This window comes from Pongo pygmaeus, chromosome 12 (genome assembly GCF_028885625.2).
Source record: "Pongo pygmaeus isolate AG05252 chromosome 12, NHGRI_mPonPyg2-v2.0_pri, whole genome shotgun sequence".
Classification (NCBI taxonomy): domain Eukaryota; kingdom Metazoa; phylum Chordata; class Mammalia; order Primates; family Hominidae; genus Pongo; species Pongo pygmaeus.
This window is the reverse complement of record NC_072385.2, coordinates 84,976,752-84,992,537: the sequence shown is the minus strand read 5'-3', so window position 1 is coordinate 84,992,537 and position 15,786 is coordinate 84,976,752. Positions and strand designations below refer to the sequence as shown.

Here is a 15,786-nt window from a genome sequence, read left to right as displayed (position 1 = left end):
CTTCTCTCCTCATATTTACTGCCCTGATGGCATTCTCATGACAATCCATCTTTGTTTTCATAGAGAATGAAATTTGCATCTTCTCTGATGGGACAATGCATTGTTTCTACACAATTCATGCATATTCTATGAAAGAAGTATCATGCTGTTGACACATTATTACAAGGTTTATCAACTGCATTCATTAAGAATTTGGACATTATGGAAAAGGACAGGCTCAGAAGGGACTAATTCCAAAAGGCTACTTGGTGAAGTCAGATCAAGTTTCCCTGAGGGCAGTGGGGTGCAAGGCTGCAACCAGAAAAGATATATGACATTTGCCTATTTTCCTTTTCATAAGTTTCAAATAGACTTATATTGTAATAGCAATTTGTAAAACATCAGAAAATTGAATTGTAACACACACAAAGCAGGTAAAACATGAATGTATAGCTCAATGATTTCTCACAGAATGATCACCTACCTACCCATTAGTCAGGTCAATAAATGAAAATAAGCCACACCTCCTCCCCGCCCCTGCCAAGAAAAAAGAAAAATGGGAAAGAGAGCAGGCTGTGAGGGCCTCAACCTTTACTGATGAGGAAGGATAAATGAGGCAATTCAAATTGGACATTTCTATGTATTATTCTTCTACAATACTTATGAGACAATTCCTTGCAGGAATACTTTGTCTGTTTCACCTACTGGAATAAAAATCCCTGAACTAAAATTTTCACATGCCAGTAATTTCAGAAGGGATGTGATTTCTTTGCCAAAAAAATGTGAGTATCCAGGATCAACTTTATCATAAACCAGTATCTCTGTCATTTTCCTAATTGGTCTCTCACCAGCTTTGCTCACCTCCAAACCATCCTCTACCTTGCTGCAAAGTGGTATTTTATAAAAGCAAATTTGAGTCATCTTGCTTAAAAGTCTTCCTGGCTCCCAATCCTCTAAATGACTGGGCCTGGCACTCAGACCATCATGGCCCACATCTCCTTGGCTTCCTCTTCTGACTCATCTTCTTCCATGTGTCCATGTTTCAATTTTTCTGAGGGGGTTTCATCTACTCTCTCTTGCCTTTGGGTCTTCACATGAGCTATTCTATCTTCTTTGCCTGCTTTTTCTCACTCTGTCTAGACAACTCCTGCCTGTTCTTCAAGACTCAGCATAAATCACTTCCCTCAGGAAGCCTTCCATAATCCCTGCTGCCATTAACAAACTCTTCTTCAGTGCTCCCAGAACACTGTTCTGTTCTCAGATCTGTCATAACATTTGCTGTGTTGGACTTAAATATTGGCTCTCTTGTGTGTTGCTCCCATACAGCTGTCTGTGACTTATCTTTGTAACCTGAGGCTTTCACACAGTATTTGAAACATAGTAAGTGCTCAGTTAATGTTTTGGAAGATCAGTTAATGGTGCATGACTCTGTGAATACAGCAAGTGTTTTGTCTTCTCAGCTACCCCAAAAGCCTCAGGTGGAGCTGAACCTCCTATATGCAAGGTACAAATAATGCATACTGGTTGATTAATTATAAATAATTCATTTTGGTTGATTCCAAACAACGACAGCAGCATCTGGTGTCACTCTCTCAGTGCCTTATCTAATTAATTGAATGGAGCCTATCTCCTTAGGCTGCAGTAATAACCCTTTAGGGCAGTGTTGTTCCAACTGTGAGTTGTGTGACCCATTGGTGGGTCATGAAAGCAATAGAGTGCATCAAGACTGGCATTAAAAATAAAAAAAGCATAAAATAGAGTAAAATAAGAAAATATCAGCATATTACATATTAAAAAGTTAAGTATCACTCTGCTTTATTTCTGTTATGTATGTGACATGTACTGGGTTGCAATACAAAAGTATTTGTTACTATGCATCTCAGTCAAAAAAGTCTGGAAAACAGTGCTCTGAGGAAAGAACGACATTCTGCCACCATGTCCCCCACCCTGGACTGAACGGAATCAGATACCCACTACTGGATGCAAATCATGCAGGAGCTCATTCCCTTTCTGTTCCCATACTAAGCTTATCTTTAGCTGTAATTCTGTTCTGAAATGGAAGATGCTCGTCTACTAGGAGAGAAATAGTTTTGAAAACTTTCTGTAATATTTTGTGTCCATTTTTAAATTAAAGATTAAAACATTAGGTAAATTTTGCCCTCCTGAGGCTTCTTCCTCCACTTAAAAAAATGATGCTCTCTGATAAGGATTAGAACAAATCCTTTGAGATGCCAGTTTTGTACTCCATTCTGCAAATGCTAAAATGGCCTCTAATTCAGTTTACCAAGAATTGGCTACGAAGGTCTTCTAGCTGCAGGGTGAATCAACTATTTGGTAGCAGTTTCCACAAGGAAACAGAACACTTTGTTTTCTTCTTATCTATTTGAAAGTGACCCCATGTCTATGGAGCTGGCCAAGAAGGCAGGGAGTGAAGGGGAGTGGAGCTGTCTACTCATTGACTATTTTGAAATTTGAATTTCTGCCACAGGTTGGGTAGGCTTTACCTTCTGGTTTTTACTTACTCTTTTGTTGGCAAGTTTCTAAAAGCACAGCAGTGGCTGGGGTAAGTCAACGTGGCCTCCAGGAGATTGGCAAATGTTTCTCTTGATGGCAATTTTTTTAGAGAATAGGATGACGTGGCAATTAGCCTCTGAATGGACTCTAGGCCATAGCTCGGCAGGGCCTGCAATTTGGTGGAAGAAATATCCCTGAACAATAAAGGGGAGAAATGCTTTTTATTTATTTATTTTATACATTTTTTTTTTTGAGACGGAGTGTCGCTCCGTCGCCCAGGCTGGAGTGCAGTGGCACGATCTTGGCTCACTGCAAGCTCCGCCTCCCGGGTTCACGCCATTCTCCTGCCTCAGCCTCCCGAGTAGCTGGGACTACAGGCACCCGCCACCACGCCCGGCTAAGAGACGGGGGTTTCACCGTGTTAGCCAGGATGGTCTCGATCTGACCTCGTGATCCGCCCGCCTTGGCCCCTCGAAGTGCTGGGATTACATGCATGAGCCACCGCACCCGGCCATATTTTATACATTTCATTCAGAGAATTAAACCTCCCCTCAACAATATTATCATTATAGGCTCTGAGGAATCTTTTCTCCATCTTGCTTTCCCCTTAATTCTCCATTTCAATTACTCTCACTAAGATCTGAATTCAGAAAAGCGAGTCTGTATTTTTTCTCATGTGTGCCTCATTATTCTTTTCAAGGTTAAGTATAACTCCTTGCACCTACCATACATTTATTAGCATTTCTCTCTCTCTCCCCTCTTCCAACTCCTTTTCCCCACCCTCTCTCTTCCTCCCCGCCCTCTCTCTTCCTCCACTTCTCTCCACTTAGCGGAAGTGAAGTAACCACTTGCTTTATGCGACAGCCAGCACATGCAGTTACATCAGCTTTTGTGCTCTACCCCAGGGGAAATTATTCGGGGCTTCAGATGCCTCAGTCTTTGATTGATTAAGCCCTGCAGGAGAGGTTTCCATGAAGCATAGCCTGGTTACTTATTAAGAGCTGCTGTGTGGCATTAGCCATCATCTACCTAGGAAGCAGAATGCATGTTCTCTAATGCAAACTTGATTCATCTGTTCAAAGCAAGCAAGCACTCAGCCTTGCAAGCCAAACTGTGTGAAAAGCTCAGGATTTGTCAACAAGGTCCTGAACTCTTTGGTTTTACTAGACTTGAGGCAAGGTCCAAGAAAATTCCAAACATGTTAAGTGTTAGGAGAAAAGAGTCAGTGGGAATTAAACAATTCTGCTCATCTTCTAAGTGGCTGCTGCTGATGCCTCACAAAACTTTTCCAGCAGCGCAACTCCCCTCAGCAATCGTTCCCAAGACTTGGTGTTCAGCACATGGGAGGGGACCAACAGGTGATTGATGGAAGATGAACTTGACGACATGGAATGATGATGGTGTAGGCCCTCAGTGGAAAAATTAAGGCAGCAAAATTTGTCTCAGGGGCTTCAGACTTTCCTGCTTTTGTGTCCCTGTTGATTTAGGTAACCAGGGTTCTCATTCTGCTTTATAGGTTTTTATCTCGGACATGTTAGGGATTGAGCTCTTTGAAGATCTGGTGGCTTTTTTGTTTGTCTTTTGAGTGGGTACATTTAAAATTAGGTTCTTAGAAACAGTAAGGCCTCATTACAAGGGAGTGAACCTCTGATAGTGGGTTTTCAGTCTCAGTAACAGACTAGTGGGAGAAATACTTTTTGAGTAAGGGTGGAGTGGATGCTTTTAGATATGATTCAGATCCTAGGGGTATAACGAGAACAACCCCTTGGGAAGGAAGAGACCTAGGTCTGGTGCTAGTGTTTTGGACATGAGAGTGTAGGGGTCTGTAGTGCCCACAGTCACTTCTAAGGAGCTAACCAAGCAGCTCTTCAAGCAAATACTGTCATGCAGGGGTCTTAGGAACACAGTGGGTTGGTTGTGTTTTGCACCTGAGCCAGAGGCAGCTCTCTTTGTTTGCCTAGTGACCAAGTAGATGGCCAGCTTGCTGTAACAGCTCTGCCTACAGGATGTGCTAAACAGGAGAGTATTCAGCCAACCTACAAGATTTGGAGTCTGGTATGCTTTGCATATGAGACATGCAGAAAAAGACCCCTAGGATAAGGCTGCCAGAAGTTGAGAGCAGAGAAAGCAGTGGGAAGGAGCTACAAGGTGGTGGAAGTCATAAGTAAACAGAGTTATGGGGTTGAGTGGATATTAGAGGGAGTTAGGATTGACAATGACAGAAGTTAGGAAGCAGAAAGATGTAGGAATTTTAGTGGAGGGAGTTAGGAAATAGAGTCAGAGGTCGATAGTGGCAGGACTTACGAAGTAGACAGAGTGAGAACTGGACAGTGGCAGGAGCTAGGAAATAGGTGAAGTCAGGAGTTGACAGTGGGAGCTAGGAACTAGCACAGTCAGGGCTCAACAGTGGCAGGAATGGGAAGTCGAGAGTCAAAAGTGGATAGCAGGAAGGAGTTAGGAAATAGAGAGTGAGGGGCTGATAGGGGCAGGAGCTAGGAAGTAGACAGACTTTGGGTTTTATAATGGTGGAGACAGAAATTAGACAGAGCCATGAGTTGATCCTGGCGGGATCTACAGTATGAAGAATAACAAGGATAGCTCATTTCCTTCCCTTGCTCAAAACCCCAAAGCCTCCCCATCTCACTTAAAAAAAGACAAAGTCCATATAAGTGACCACAGGCCCCCCCATGATCCAGCTCTCTGCCACGTCTCTGTCCTCATATTCTGTGATTCCCTTCTTTGCTCACTCTGCCATGTTGGCCTCCTTGCTGTTCTTCAAATACACAAGGCAAGATTCTGTCTCAGGCCTTTGCTTTTGCTGTTCCCCCTCCTGGAACACTTTTCCTGCAGATAATCACGTAACTTGCTCTCTTAGTTCCTTTAGGTGTTCGTTCAAACGACACTTTTTCAGGATAGTCTTCCCTCACCATCCCCTTTAAAATAGTAATTCCCCCTCTCCAGAACTCCTTTCCCCTCAACCAAATGAGTTTTCTCCTCTACAACCAATAGCATTTGGACGACTACATATTTTATTTACTTATTCGATCCTTGTCTGTCTTCCCCATCCTATGAAGGCAGAAGTGTTTGTCTCTTCTTATTCTCTGCCATTTCCCTGATGCCTAATCCAGTGACTTACCACATAGTATGGGTTCATAAGAGTTAGTGAATAAACGGATGAATAAACAAACAAATGAACTGGGTTACCCTGCTCACCATTTTTCTAGAACTTTTCTCATTGTAAAATGACATGCCTGTTTATTGCTTTGCGTTTGTTGTTGTCTTCCTTATGTGACGGTCATCTCGTTTAGGGCAAGGACCAGGGCTATTTTACTTACTACTGTCTGTTCACCATGGTGCCTGGTACACAGGATAGGTTCAATCAATGTTTGTTGGATAAATAACATCTGCTAGAGTAGGGCGTCGTGGACTGCCGCCTCTATGATGGGACAACTGGTTGCCCTGTGTGAGAGCAGCACAGTATCTGGAACTCTGTTGCATTTCTCCCTGAAGCCTGACTGCAGCTTCAGCTCTCTGCAGGATGTTGGATGTTTCATGTTGGATGTTTCAGCCTTTGTCAGATTCAATGTTCTATTCCTCCTAACTTTCTCATGTATCTTTTTTTTTTTTTTAAATATTTTAAGTTCTAGGGTACATGTGCAAAACGTGCAGGTTTGTTACATAGGTATACATATGCCATGTTGGTTTGCTGCACCCATCAACTTGTCATTTACATTAGGTATTTCTTCTAATGCTGTCCCTACCCCAGCTGCCCACCCCCCAACAGGCCCTGGTGTGTGATGTTTCCCTCCCTGTGTCGATGTGTTCTCATTGATCAACTCCCACTTATGAGTGAGAACATGTGGTGTTTAGTTTTCTGTCCTTGTGATAGTTTGCTGAGAATGATGCTTTCCAGCTTCATCCATGTCCCTGCAAAGGACGTGAACTTATCTTTTTTATGGCTGCATAGTATTTCATGGTATATATGTGCCACATTTTCTTTATCCAGTCTATTATTGATGGACATTTGGGTTGGTTCCAAGTCTTTGCTATTGTGAATGGTGCCACAATAAACATATGTGTGCATGTGTCTTTATAGCATGATCCTTTAGTAGTACAATCCTTTGGGTATATACCCAGTAATGGGATTGCTTGGTCAAATGGTATTTCTAGTTCTAGATCCTTGAGGAATCACCACACTGTCTTTCACAATGATTGAACTAATTTACACTCCCACCAACAGTGTAAAAGTGTTCCTATTTCTCCACATCCTCTCCAGCATCTGTTGTGTCCTGACTTTTTAATGATGGCCATTCTAACTGGCATGAGATGGTATCTCATTGTGGTTTTGATTTGCATTTCTCTCATGACCAGTGATGATGAGCATTTTTTCACAGGTCTGTTGGCTGAACAAATGTCTTCTTTTGAGAAGTGTCTGTTCATATCCTTCGCCCATTTTTTGATGGGTTTGTTTGTTTTTTTCTTGTAAATTTGTTTAACTTCTTTGTAGATTCTGGATATTAGCCCTTTGTCAGATGGATAGATTGCAAAAATTTTCTCCAATTCTCTAGGTTGCCTGTTTACTCTGCTGATAGTTTCTTTTGCTGTGCAGAAGCTCTTTAGTTTAATTAGATCTCATTTGTCAATTTTGGCTTTTGTTGCCATTGCTTTTGGTGTTTTACTCATGAAGTCTTTGCCCATGCCTGTGGTCTTAATGGTATTGCCTAGGTTTTCTTCTAGATTTTTATGTTTTTAGGTCTTACATTTAAGTCTTTAATCCATCTTGAGTTAATTTTTGTATAAGGTTTAAGGAAGGGATCCAGTTTCAGCTTTCTGCATATAGCTAGCGAGTTTTCCCAACATCATTTATTAAATGGGGAATGCCATTTGTTTGTGTCCTCTTTTATTTTGTTGAGCAGTGGTTTGTAGTTCTCCTTGAAGAGGTCCTTCACCTCCCTTGTAAGTTGGATTCCCAGGTATTTTATTCTCTTTGTAGTAATTGTGAATGTGAGTTCACTCATGATTTGGCTGTCTGTTCATTTCTTATTGGTGAATAGGAACGCTTGTGATTTTTGCACATTGATCTTGTATCCTAAGACTTCGCTGAAGTTGCTTATCAGCTTAAGGAGATTTTGGGCGGAGACGATGGGGTTTTCTAAATATACAATGATGTCATCTGCAAACAGAGACAATTTGACTTCCTCTTTTCCTAATTGAATACCCTTTATTTCTTTCTCTTGCCTGATTGCCCTGGCCAGAACTTCCAATACTATGTTGAATAGGAGTGGTGAGAGAGGGCATCCCTGTCTTGTGCCAGTTTTCAAAGGGAATGCTTCTGGTTTTTGCCCATTCAGTATGATATTGGCTGTGGGTTTGTCATAGATAGCTCTTATTATTTTGAGATACATTCCATAAATACCTAGTTTATTGAGTGTTTTTAGCATGAAGGGCTGTTGAATTTTGTCGAAGGCCTTTTCTGCATCTATTGAGATAATCATGTGTTTTTTGTCATTGGTTCTGTTTATGTGATGGATTACATTTATTGGTTTGCATATGTTGAACCAGCCTTGCATCCCAGGGATGAAGCCGACTTGATCGTGGTGGATAAGCTTTTTCATGTGCTGCTGGATTTGGTTTGCCGGTATTTTATTGAGGATTTTCGCATTGATGTTCATCAGGGATATTGGCTTAAAATTCCCTTTTTTTGTGGTGTACTCTGCCAGGTTTTGGTATCAGGATGATGTTGGCCTCATAAAATGAGTTAGGGAGGATTCCCTCTCTTTCTATTGATTGGAATAGTTTCAGAACGAATGGTACCAGCTCCTCTTTGTACCTCTGGTAGAATTCGGCTGTGAATCTGCCTGGTCCTGGACTCTTTTTGGTTGGTAGGCTGTTAACTATTGCCTCAATTTCAGGACCTGTTATTGGTCTATTCAGAGATTCAACCTCTTCCTGGTTTAGTCTTGGGAGGGTATATGTGTCCAGGAATTTATCCATTTCTTCTAGATTTTCTAGTTTATTTGCATAGAGGTGTTTATAGTATTCTCTGATGGTAGTTTGTATTTCTGTGGGATCGGTGGTGATATCCCCTTTATCATTTTTTATTGCGTCTATTTGATTCTTCTCTCTTTCCTTCTTTATTAGTCTTGCTAGCAGTCTATCAATTTTGTTGATCTTTTCAAAAAACCAGCTCCTGGATTCATTGATTTTTTGAAGGGTTTTTTGTGTCTGTGTCTCCTTCAGTTCTGCTCTGATCTTAGTTATTTCTTGCCCTCTGCTAGCTTTTGAATGTGTTTGCTCTTGCTTCTCTAGTTCTTTTAATTGTGATGTTAGGGTGTCAATTTTAGATCTTTCCTGCGTTTCCTTGTGGGCATTTAGTGCTATAAATTTCCCTCTACACACTGCTTTAAATGTGTCCCAGAGATTCTGGTATATTGTGTCTTTGTTCTTATTGGTTTCAAAGAACATCTTTATTTCTGCCTTCATTTCGTTATGTACCCAGTAGTCATTCAGGAGCAGGTTGTTCAGTTTCTATGTAGTTGTGCGGTTTTGAGTGAGTTTCTTAATCCTGAGTTTTAATTTGATGGCACTGTGGTCTGAGAGACAGTTTGTTGTGATTTCTGTTCTTTTACATTTGGTGAGGAGTGTTTTACTTCCAATTATGTGGTCAGTTTTAGATAAATGCTATATGGTGCTGAGAAGAATGTATATTCTGCTGATTTGGGGTGGAGAGTTCTGTAGATGTCTATTAGGTCTGCTTGGTCCATAGCTGAGTTCAAGTCCTGGATATCCTTGTTAATTTTGTGTCTCTTTGATCTGCCTAGTATCGACAGTTGGATGTTAAAGTCTCCCATTATTATTGTGTGGGAGTCTAAGTCTCTTCGTAGGTCTCTAAGAACTTGCTTTATGAATCTGGATGCTCCTGTGTTGGGTGCATATATATTTAGGAGAGTTAGCTCTTCTTATTGAATTCATCTCTATACCATTATGTAATGGCCTTCTTTGTCTCTTTTGATCTTTGTTGGTTTAAAGTCTATTTTATCAGAGACTAGGACTGCAACCCCTGCTTTTTTTTTTACTTTCCCTTTGCTTGGTAGATCTTCCTCCAGCCCTTTAGTTTGAGCCTATGTGTGTCTTTGCATGTGAGATGGGTCTCCTGAATACAGCACACTGATGGGTCTTGACTCATTATCCAATTTGCCAGTTTGTGTCTTTTATTTGGGGCATTTAGCCCATTTACATTTAAGATTAATATTGTTATGTGTGACCATGGAATACTATGCAGCCATAAAAAATGATGAGTTCATGTCCTTTGTAGGGACATGGATGAAATTGGAAATCATCATTCTCAGTAAACTATCGCAAGGACAAAAAACCAAACACCGCATGTTCTCACTCACAGATGGGAATTGAACAATGAGAACACATGGACACAGGAGGGGGAACATCACACTCTGGGGACTGTTGTGGGGTGGGGAGAGGGGGGAGGGATAGCATTAGGAGATATACCTAATGCTAAATGACGAGTTAATGGGTGCAGCACACCAGCATGGCACATGTATACATATGTAACTAACCTGCACATTGTGCACATGTACCCTAAAACTTAAAGTATAATAATAATTAAAAAAAATTGTTATGTGTGAATTTAATTCTGTCATTATGATGCTAGCTGGTTATTTTGCCTGTTAGTTGATGCAGTTTCTTCATAGCATTGATGGCCTTTACAATTTGGTATGTTTTTGCAGTGGCTGGTACTGGTTCTTCCTTTCCATGTTTAGTGCTTCCTTTAGGAGGTCTTGTATGGCAGGCCTGGTGGTGACAAAATCTCTCAGCATTTGCTTGTCTGTAAAGGATTTTATTTCTCCTTCACTTAAGAAGCTTAATTTGGCTGGATATGAAATTCTGGGTTGCAAATTCTTTTCTTTAAGAATGTTGAATATTGGCTCCCACTCTTTTCTGGCTTGTAGGGTTTCTGCTGAGAGATCAGCTATTAGTCTGATGGGCTTCCCTTTGTGGGTAACCCAACCTTTCTCTCTGGCTGCCCTTAACATTTTTTCCTTCATTTCAACCTTGGTGAATCTGACAATTATGTGTCTTGAGATGGCTCTTCTGGAGGAGTATCTTTGTGGTGTTCTCTGTATTTCCTGAATTTGAATGTTGGCCTGCTTTGCTAGCTTGGAGAAGTTCTGGATAATATCCAGGAGTGTTTTCTAACTTGGTTCCATTCTCCCCATCACTTTCAGGTACACCAATCAAACGTAGATATGGTCTTTTAACATAGTCCCATATTTCTTGGGACTTTGTTCGTTTGTTTTCACTTTTTTTCTCTAATCTTGTCTTCTTGCTTTATTTCATTAATTTGATCTTCAATGACTGATATAGTTTCTTCCACTTGATCTAGTTGGTTATTGAAGCTTAGGTATGCTTCACAAAGTTCTTATGCTGTGTTTTTCAGCTCCGTCAGGTCATTTATGTTCTTTTCTACACTGATTATTCTAGTTAGCCATTCGCCTAACCTTTTTTCATGGTTTTTAGCTTCCTTGTGATGGGTTAGAACATGCTCCTTTGGCTTGGAGAAGTTTGTTATTACCCACCTTCTGAAGCCTACTTCTGTCAACTTGTCAAACTCATTCTCCGACCAGTTTTGTTCCCTTGCTGGTGAGGAGTGGTGATCCTTTGGAGGAGAAGCGATGTTCTGGTTTTTGGAATTTTCAGCCTTTCTGCTCTGGTTTCTCCCCATCTTTGTGGTTTTATCTACCTTCGGTCATTGATGTTGGTGAGCTACAGATGGGGTTTTGGTATGGATGCCCTTTTTGTTGATGTTGATGCTATTCCTTTCTGTTTGTGAGTTTTCCTTCTAACAGTCAGGCCCGTCAGCTGCAGGTCTGTTGGAGTTTGCTGGAGATCCACTCCAGACCCTGTTTGCTTGGATGTCACCAGCAGAGGCTGCAGAACAGCAAGTATTGCTGACTGATCCTTCCTCTGGAAGCTTTGTCCCAGAGGGGCACCTGTCAGATGCCGGCCAGAGCTCTCCTGTGTGAGGTGTTTGTCAGCCCCTACTGGGATGTGTCTCCCAGTCAAGCTACATGGGGGTCAGGGACCCCTTGAGGAGGCAGTCTGTCTGTTATCAGAGCTTGAACGCTGTGCTGGGAGAACCACTGTTCTCTTCAGAGCTGTCAGGCAGGGACGTTTAAGTCTGCAGAAGCTGTGCCCACAGCTGCCCCTTCCCCTAGGTGCTCTGTCCCAGAGAGATGAGGGTTTTCTCTGTAATTCCCTGACTGTGGCTGCTGCCTTTGTTCAGATATGTCCTGCCCACAGAGGTGGAATCTAGAGAGGCAGTCAGCCTTGCTGAGCTGCACTGGGCTCCGCCCAGTTTGAGCTTCCTGGCAGCTTTGTTTACACTGTGTGCATAAAACCACCTACTCAAGCCTCAGCAATGGCGGATGTCCCTCCGCCCACCAAGCTCCAGCGTCTCAGGTCTATCTTAGACTGCTGTGCTAGCAGCAAGAACTTCAAGCCAATGGATCTTAGCTTGCTGGGCTCTGTGAGCATGGGACCCAGTGAGCTAGGCACAGGAGGGAATCTCCTGGTCTGCTGGTTGTGAAGACCATGGGAAAAGCACAGTATTTGGTCAGGAGTGTACCGTTCCTCCAGGTACAGTCTCTCACAGCTTCCCTTGCCTAGGAAAGGGAAATCCCTGGATCCCTTGTGCTCCCTGGGTGAGGCGGCGCCCTGCCCTGCTTCAGCTGGCCCTCTGTGGGCTGCACCCACTGTCCAGCCAGTCCCAATGAGATGAACCAGGTACTTCAGTTGGAAATGCAGAAATCACCCGTTTTCGGCATGGATCTTGCTGGGAGCTGCAGACTGGAGCTGTTCCTATTCAGCCGTCTTGGAAACAATTTCCTATGTATCCTTTAAACCCCCTTTAACTGAGAGAGGCTGGCCCTAATCCTTGCACCCTCAGAGAGTCTGGCAGCAGCTCAGCCCTGTCCAGCCAAGTGCCAGGGGCATGCCAGATCTTTGGCCTTAGATTCCCATGAGTGGATTCCAGGTGGGTAGCCAGCCTCTTTGCCAGCACATGAGGCCACCCCCCAATATTTGGAGTTATGGGTTGAATTGTATCCTCCAGCTAAAATTCATATCTTGATGTTCCCAGTACCTCAGACCTTATTTGGAGATAAGGTCTTTACAGAGGTAATGAAGTTAAAATGAGGTTATTCAGGTGGGCTCTAATCCAATATGACTGCTATTCTTATTAAAACGGGCAATTTGGAGATACACACACACACACACACACGCACACACATACACAGTGTACCATGTGAAGATTGGAGTTATGCTGCCACAACCAGAAAGAACTAGCACAAGCTAGGAGAGTCCTGGAATAGATGCTTTCTTCACAGCCCTCAGAGGGAGCCGACCCCTGCTGACACCTTGATTTTGGACATCTAGCTTCCAGAACCATAAGACAAAATTTCTGTTGTCTAAGCCTCTCGGTTTGGGGTACTTTATTATGGCAGCTGTGATACACTTTGTCTTTCCAACAGCAGCCTTTTCAGGTGTAGAGGCTGATGTCTCACATATCAGCTTGGGTATGATGTGGAGGGACACCCTAAGCAGTCCTGTTGGGGTACACTGGGCAGGGAGGGGAGGCGGCACCATTCTACTCACAAGATTTTCGGCCCTGTGGCCCCACGGAAGGCTCCATTGTGCATCTTCTCCAGATGTACATTTTCCTTTAGCTCCCTGTGGGGAAGGATATTTTCCTTAGTGGAGTTTGTACCTCATGTGTAAGCATTCATAGCTGCATATACACATGTTTAGACCAACCTATGTACATGATGTATAGGGTTAGAAAGGGGTAAAAGGGTGAGTGGAGGGAGAGTGGGAAAAAGACATGCTAGTTCTTAGTGAAATTATGAAATTACTGGCATGTGTGTTGGCCACACCTTTTTTCTTCCATTCCCCCCCTCACTTGGTAGAACTCTGTCCTACAGCTTAAAGTACTCACCCCCCCTGTCTTGGAGTTATGAAAGTTTACCACCAGACAGCTGGATAAGGATGAAAATGCTGCTCCAAGATGCCAAGACTGAAGGGCTGAAGTGCAGCCTACTCTTTGTTAGCCTCTCAGTCATTGTGACCTTGGAGGTCTCAGAGTGTGCTAATAGTAATATAATGAAGTTTGCAAATATTTGAAAAAGTAGGGTCCATTCAAAGTTATCCCTTTTATAGTGTAATTTGCATTCTTTTTCTTTCAGATATGCATTTCTCAGTGGGTGAGAAAGAGGAGGACTTACAGCCTCTGTAGAAAATTGCCCCATGGGGCTGTGCAGTGTAAATGATCATCGCCAGGTGTATGTGTGTGTCATGGAAAAAGTGTTGAGGGCCACTACTCTCAAGGCTGTGGAAGAAGCCAAATCTGTTATAAAGTAGCTCCCTGAGGGCTCTGCTGCCTTGAGCTCAAAGTCATTTAGGCTAAACTCCTTAGGAGCAGCACAATCTGGTCCTCCTAGGCAGCTTCCTTTCTGGGCCCTGACACTGGTATCTCTAAGCACAGGCCCTTCTTTGAGTAGTCAAGGGAGCTAGAAGAGGAATCCCTGGGCTTAAGTCTGCCAGCCTTCTTTTGAGCACTTCCTCTCTATAAGAGAATGATTGTGATTCACAGAGCTCTGGAAAACCCTGGATGGTGGGAACAGTGTGCATCTGTCACTGATGTGATGATTTCAAGCATGCGAACATGATTCTCTTACCACATTACCGTGTACACAGCAAAACAAACATACTAACACCCATTTCCCACCTTCATTGCCGTTTAAGAACTGCAAAAACCCCTGCATCTCACTCTCTGGGTGGCTGTTTTCCACATTTCTACTAAGCATTTTCTTTGGAAACCCTCAGCTCTTTCATCAGAATCCACCTGTCAATCTCACGTCGTCCCATCCCCTGGGTGTATTTCTACTTTCAAAGAGATGAGATTGTCATCTCTTGTCATCAATTGCTGTTTAAAATCTAAATCAAAATAAATTTTTCTTCCTAAACCTCCATGGCTCTTCTTCCTGATTTGGTTTGTTTTAATTATGTTCAGTTATAGTTATAAATCATTGAAACTGGGCTCTGTGAGCAAATTATTCTTGTGTCAGCCCAGTCAGATTAATTGTTCAAATTTCATGACAGAACATTTCACATGTTTTATTAAAACTCAGATCTTTCTGTATACTGATAACTCTGTATTATGCAGCTTAGTCAAAAAATAAATCAATTTCCCACATTTTCCTGGGGGTCACTTTTGAGAATTCTCCCAATGACGTGACCTTGCAGGTGTGAGAAGCACAGGCAGGATGACCTTTTGAAGCACAGTGGAAGATCCCACAAGCTCCGCCAAAGTATTCCCAGCTAGGGTGCTCTGGGAACAGTAGGGACTGACTCCTAGACCCCTCAGATGCCTCAGGGCCACCTTCTGCGGCTGCCCCTGTCTTTCCTGTGCTGCCTTAGTAAGTCAGGTGTTTGCGAACTTTGCAGGACTTCGGTATCATTGTGTTCTGAACAACTTTGGACAGGTCTGTTTATGAAGAAGGGCTGAATGTATCGTTTGAAAATTTTGCTTGACAGTTTTGAAAACTGCTCCTCCCCTGCTACTTAAACTCTTTAATGGGTGACCTTGCCCTTAGAAGAGAATTCAGACTTCTTTCCCATGGCTGCTCAATCTTGCTCCGTCTCCTTCATCTACAGTCTCCCCCTTGCTAAAGACCCTCCAGCCACACTGGCCTCCTCTCAATTCCTGGGACTCACCAACTTAGTTCCTTTTCCAACTCAGGACCTTTGCACATCTGCTCCCTCTTTCTGTAACGTGCTTCCCTCACTGTTGACACAGTGGAATCCTTGTCATCCTTCAGGCTCAGCCTAAATATCACGTCCTCAGTGAGGCCATCCTGGGTACCTTGCCTAAATTGGTCACCCCTCATACTCTCTCAGATCTCAGTAACAGGTTATTTCCTTCACAGTATAGATTACCCTTGTAATAATTTTATCTATTATTTGATTTTTTTGGTCTGTCTCTTCTGATAGAACAGAAACTTCATGAGGGCAGGGACTGTGACCTTTCTACCATTGCAGACTCAGTACCTAACATGGTGCTTAGTATATCAGTGGTGCTTAATAAATGTTTGTTGAATGAAATTAAGTTTGTTCTTGGCAAACTGACTCATGTTCTTGATTTCCTCTTTCTTGCAACAGTGAGATACAGGATATACAGAATGTTGACTAATTGAACTTTTCATAGTTCATGTCCATTTT

The 15,786-nt window shown here is 42.6% G+C and overlaps 1 protein-coding gene across 1 annotated transcript in view; it reads right to left on the bottom strand.

Annotated features, from left to right (window-relative positions):
• LHCGR (luteinizing hormone/choriogonadotropin receptor) overlaps positions 1–15,786 on the bottom strand; it is a 64,564-nt gene that overhangs the window by 9,353 nt on the left and 39,425 nt on the right. Inside the window, exons 8-9 of the mRNA XM_054474735.1 lie at positions 13,165–13,239; positions 2,502–2,687 (exon numbers count right to left, since the gene is read on the bottom strand). Of these exons, the coding sequence (XP_054330710.1) occupies positions 2,502–2,687; positions 13,165–13,239 (261 nt within the window). The remainder of the gene's footprint in view (positions 1–2,501; positions 2,688–13,164; positions 13,240–15,786) is intronic.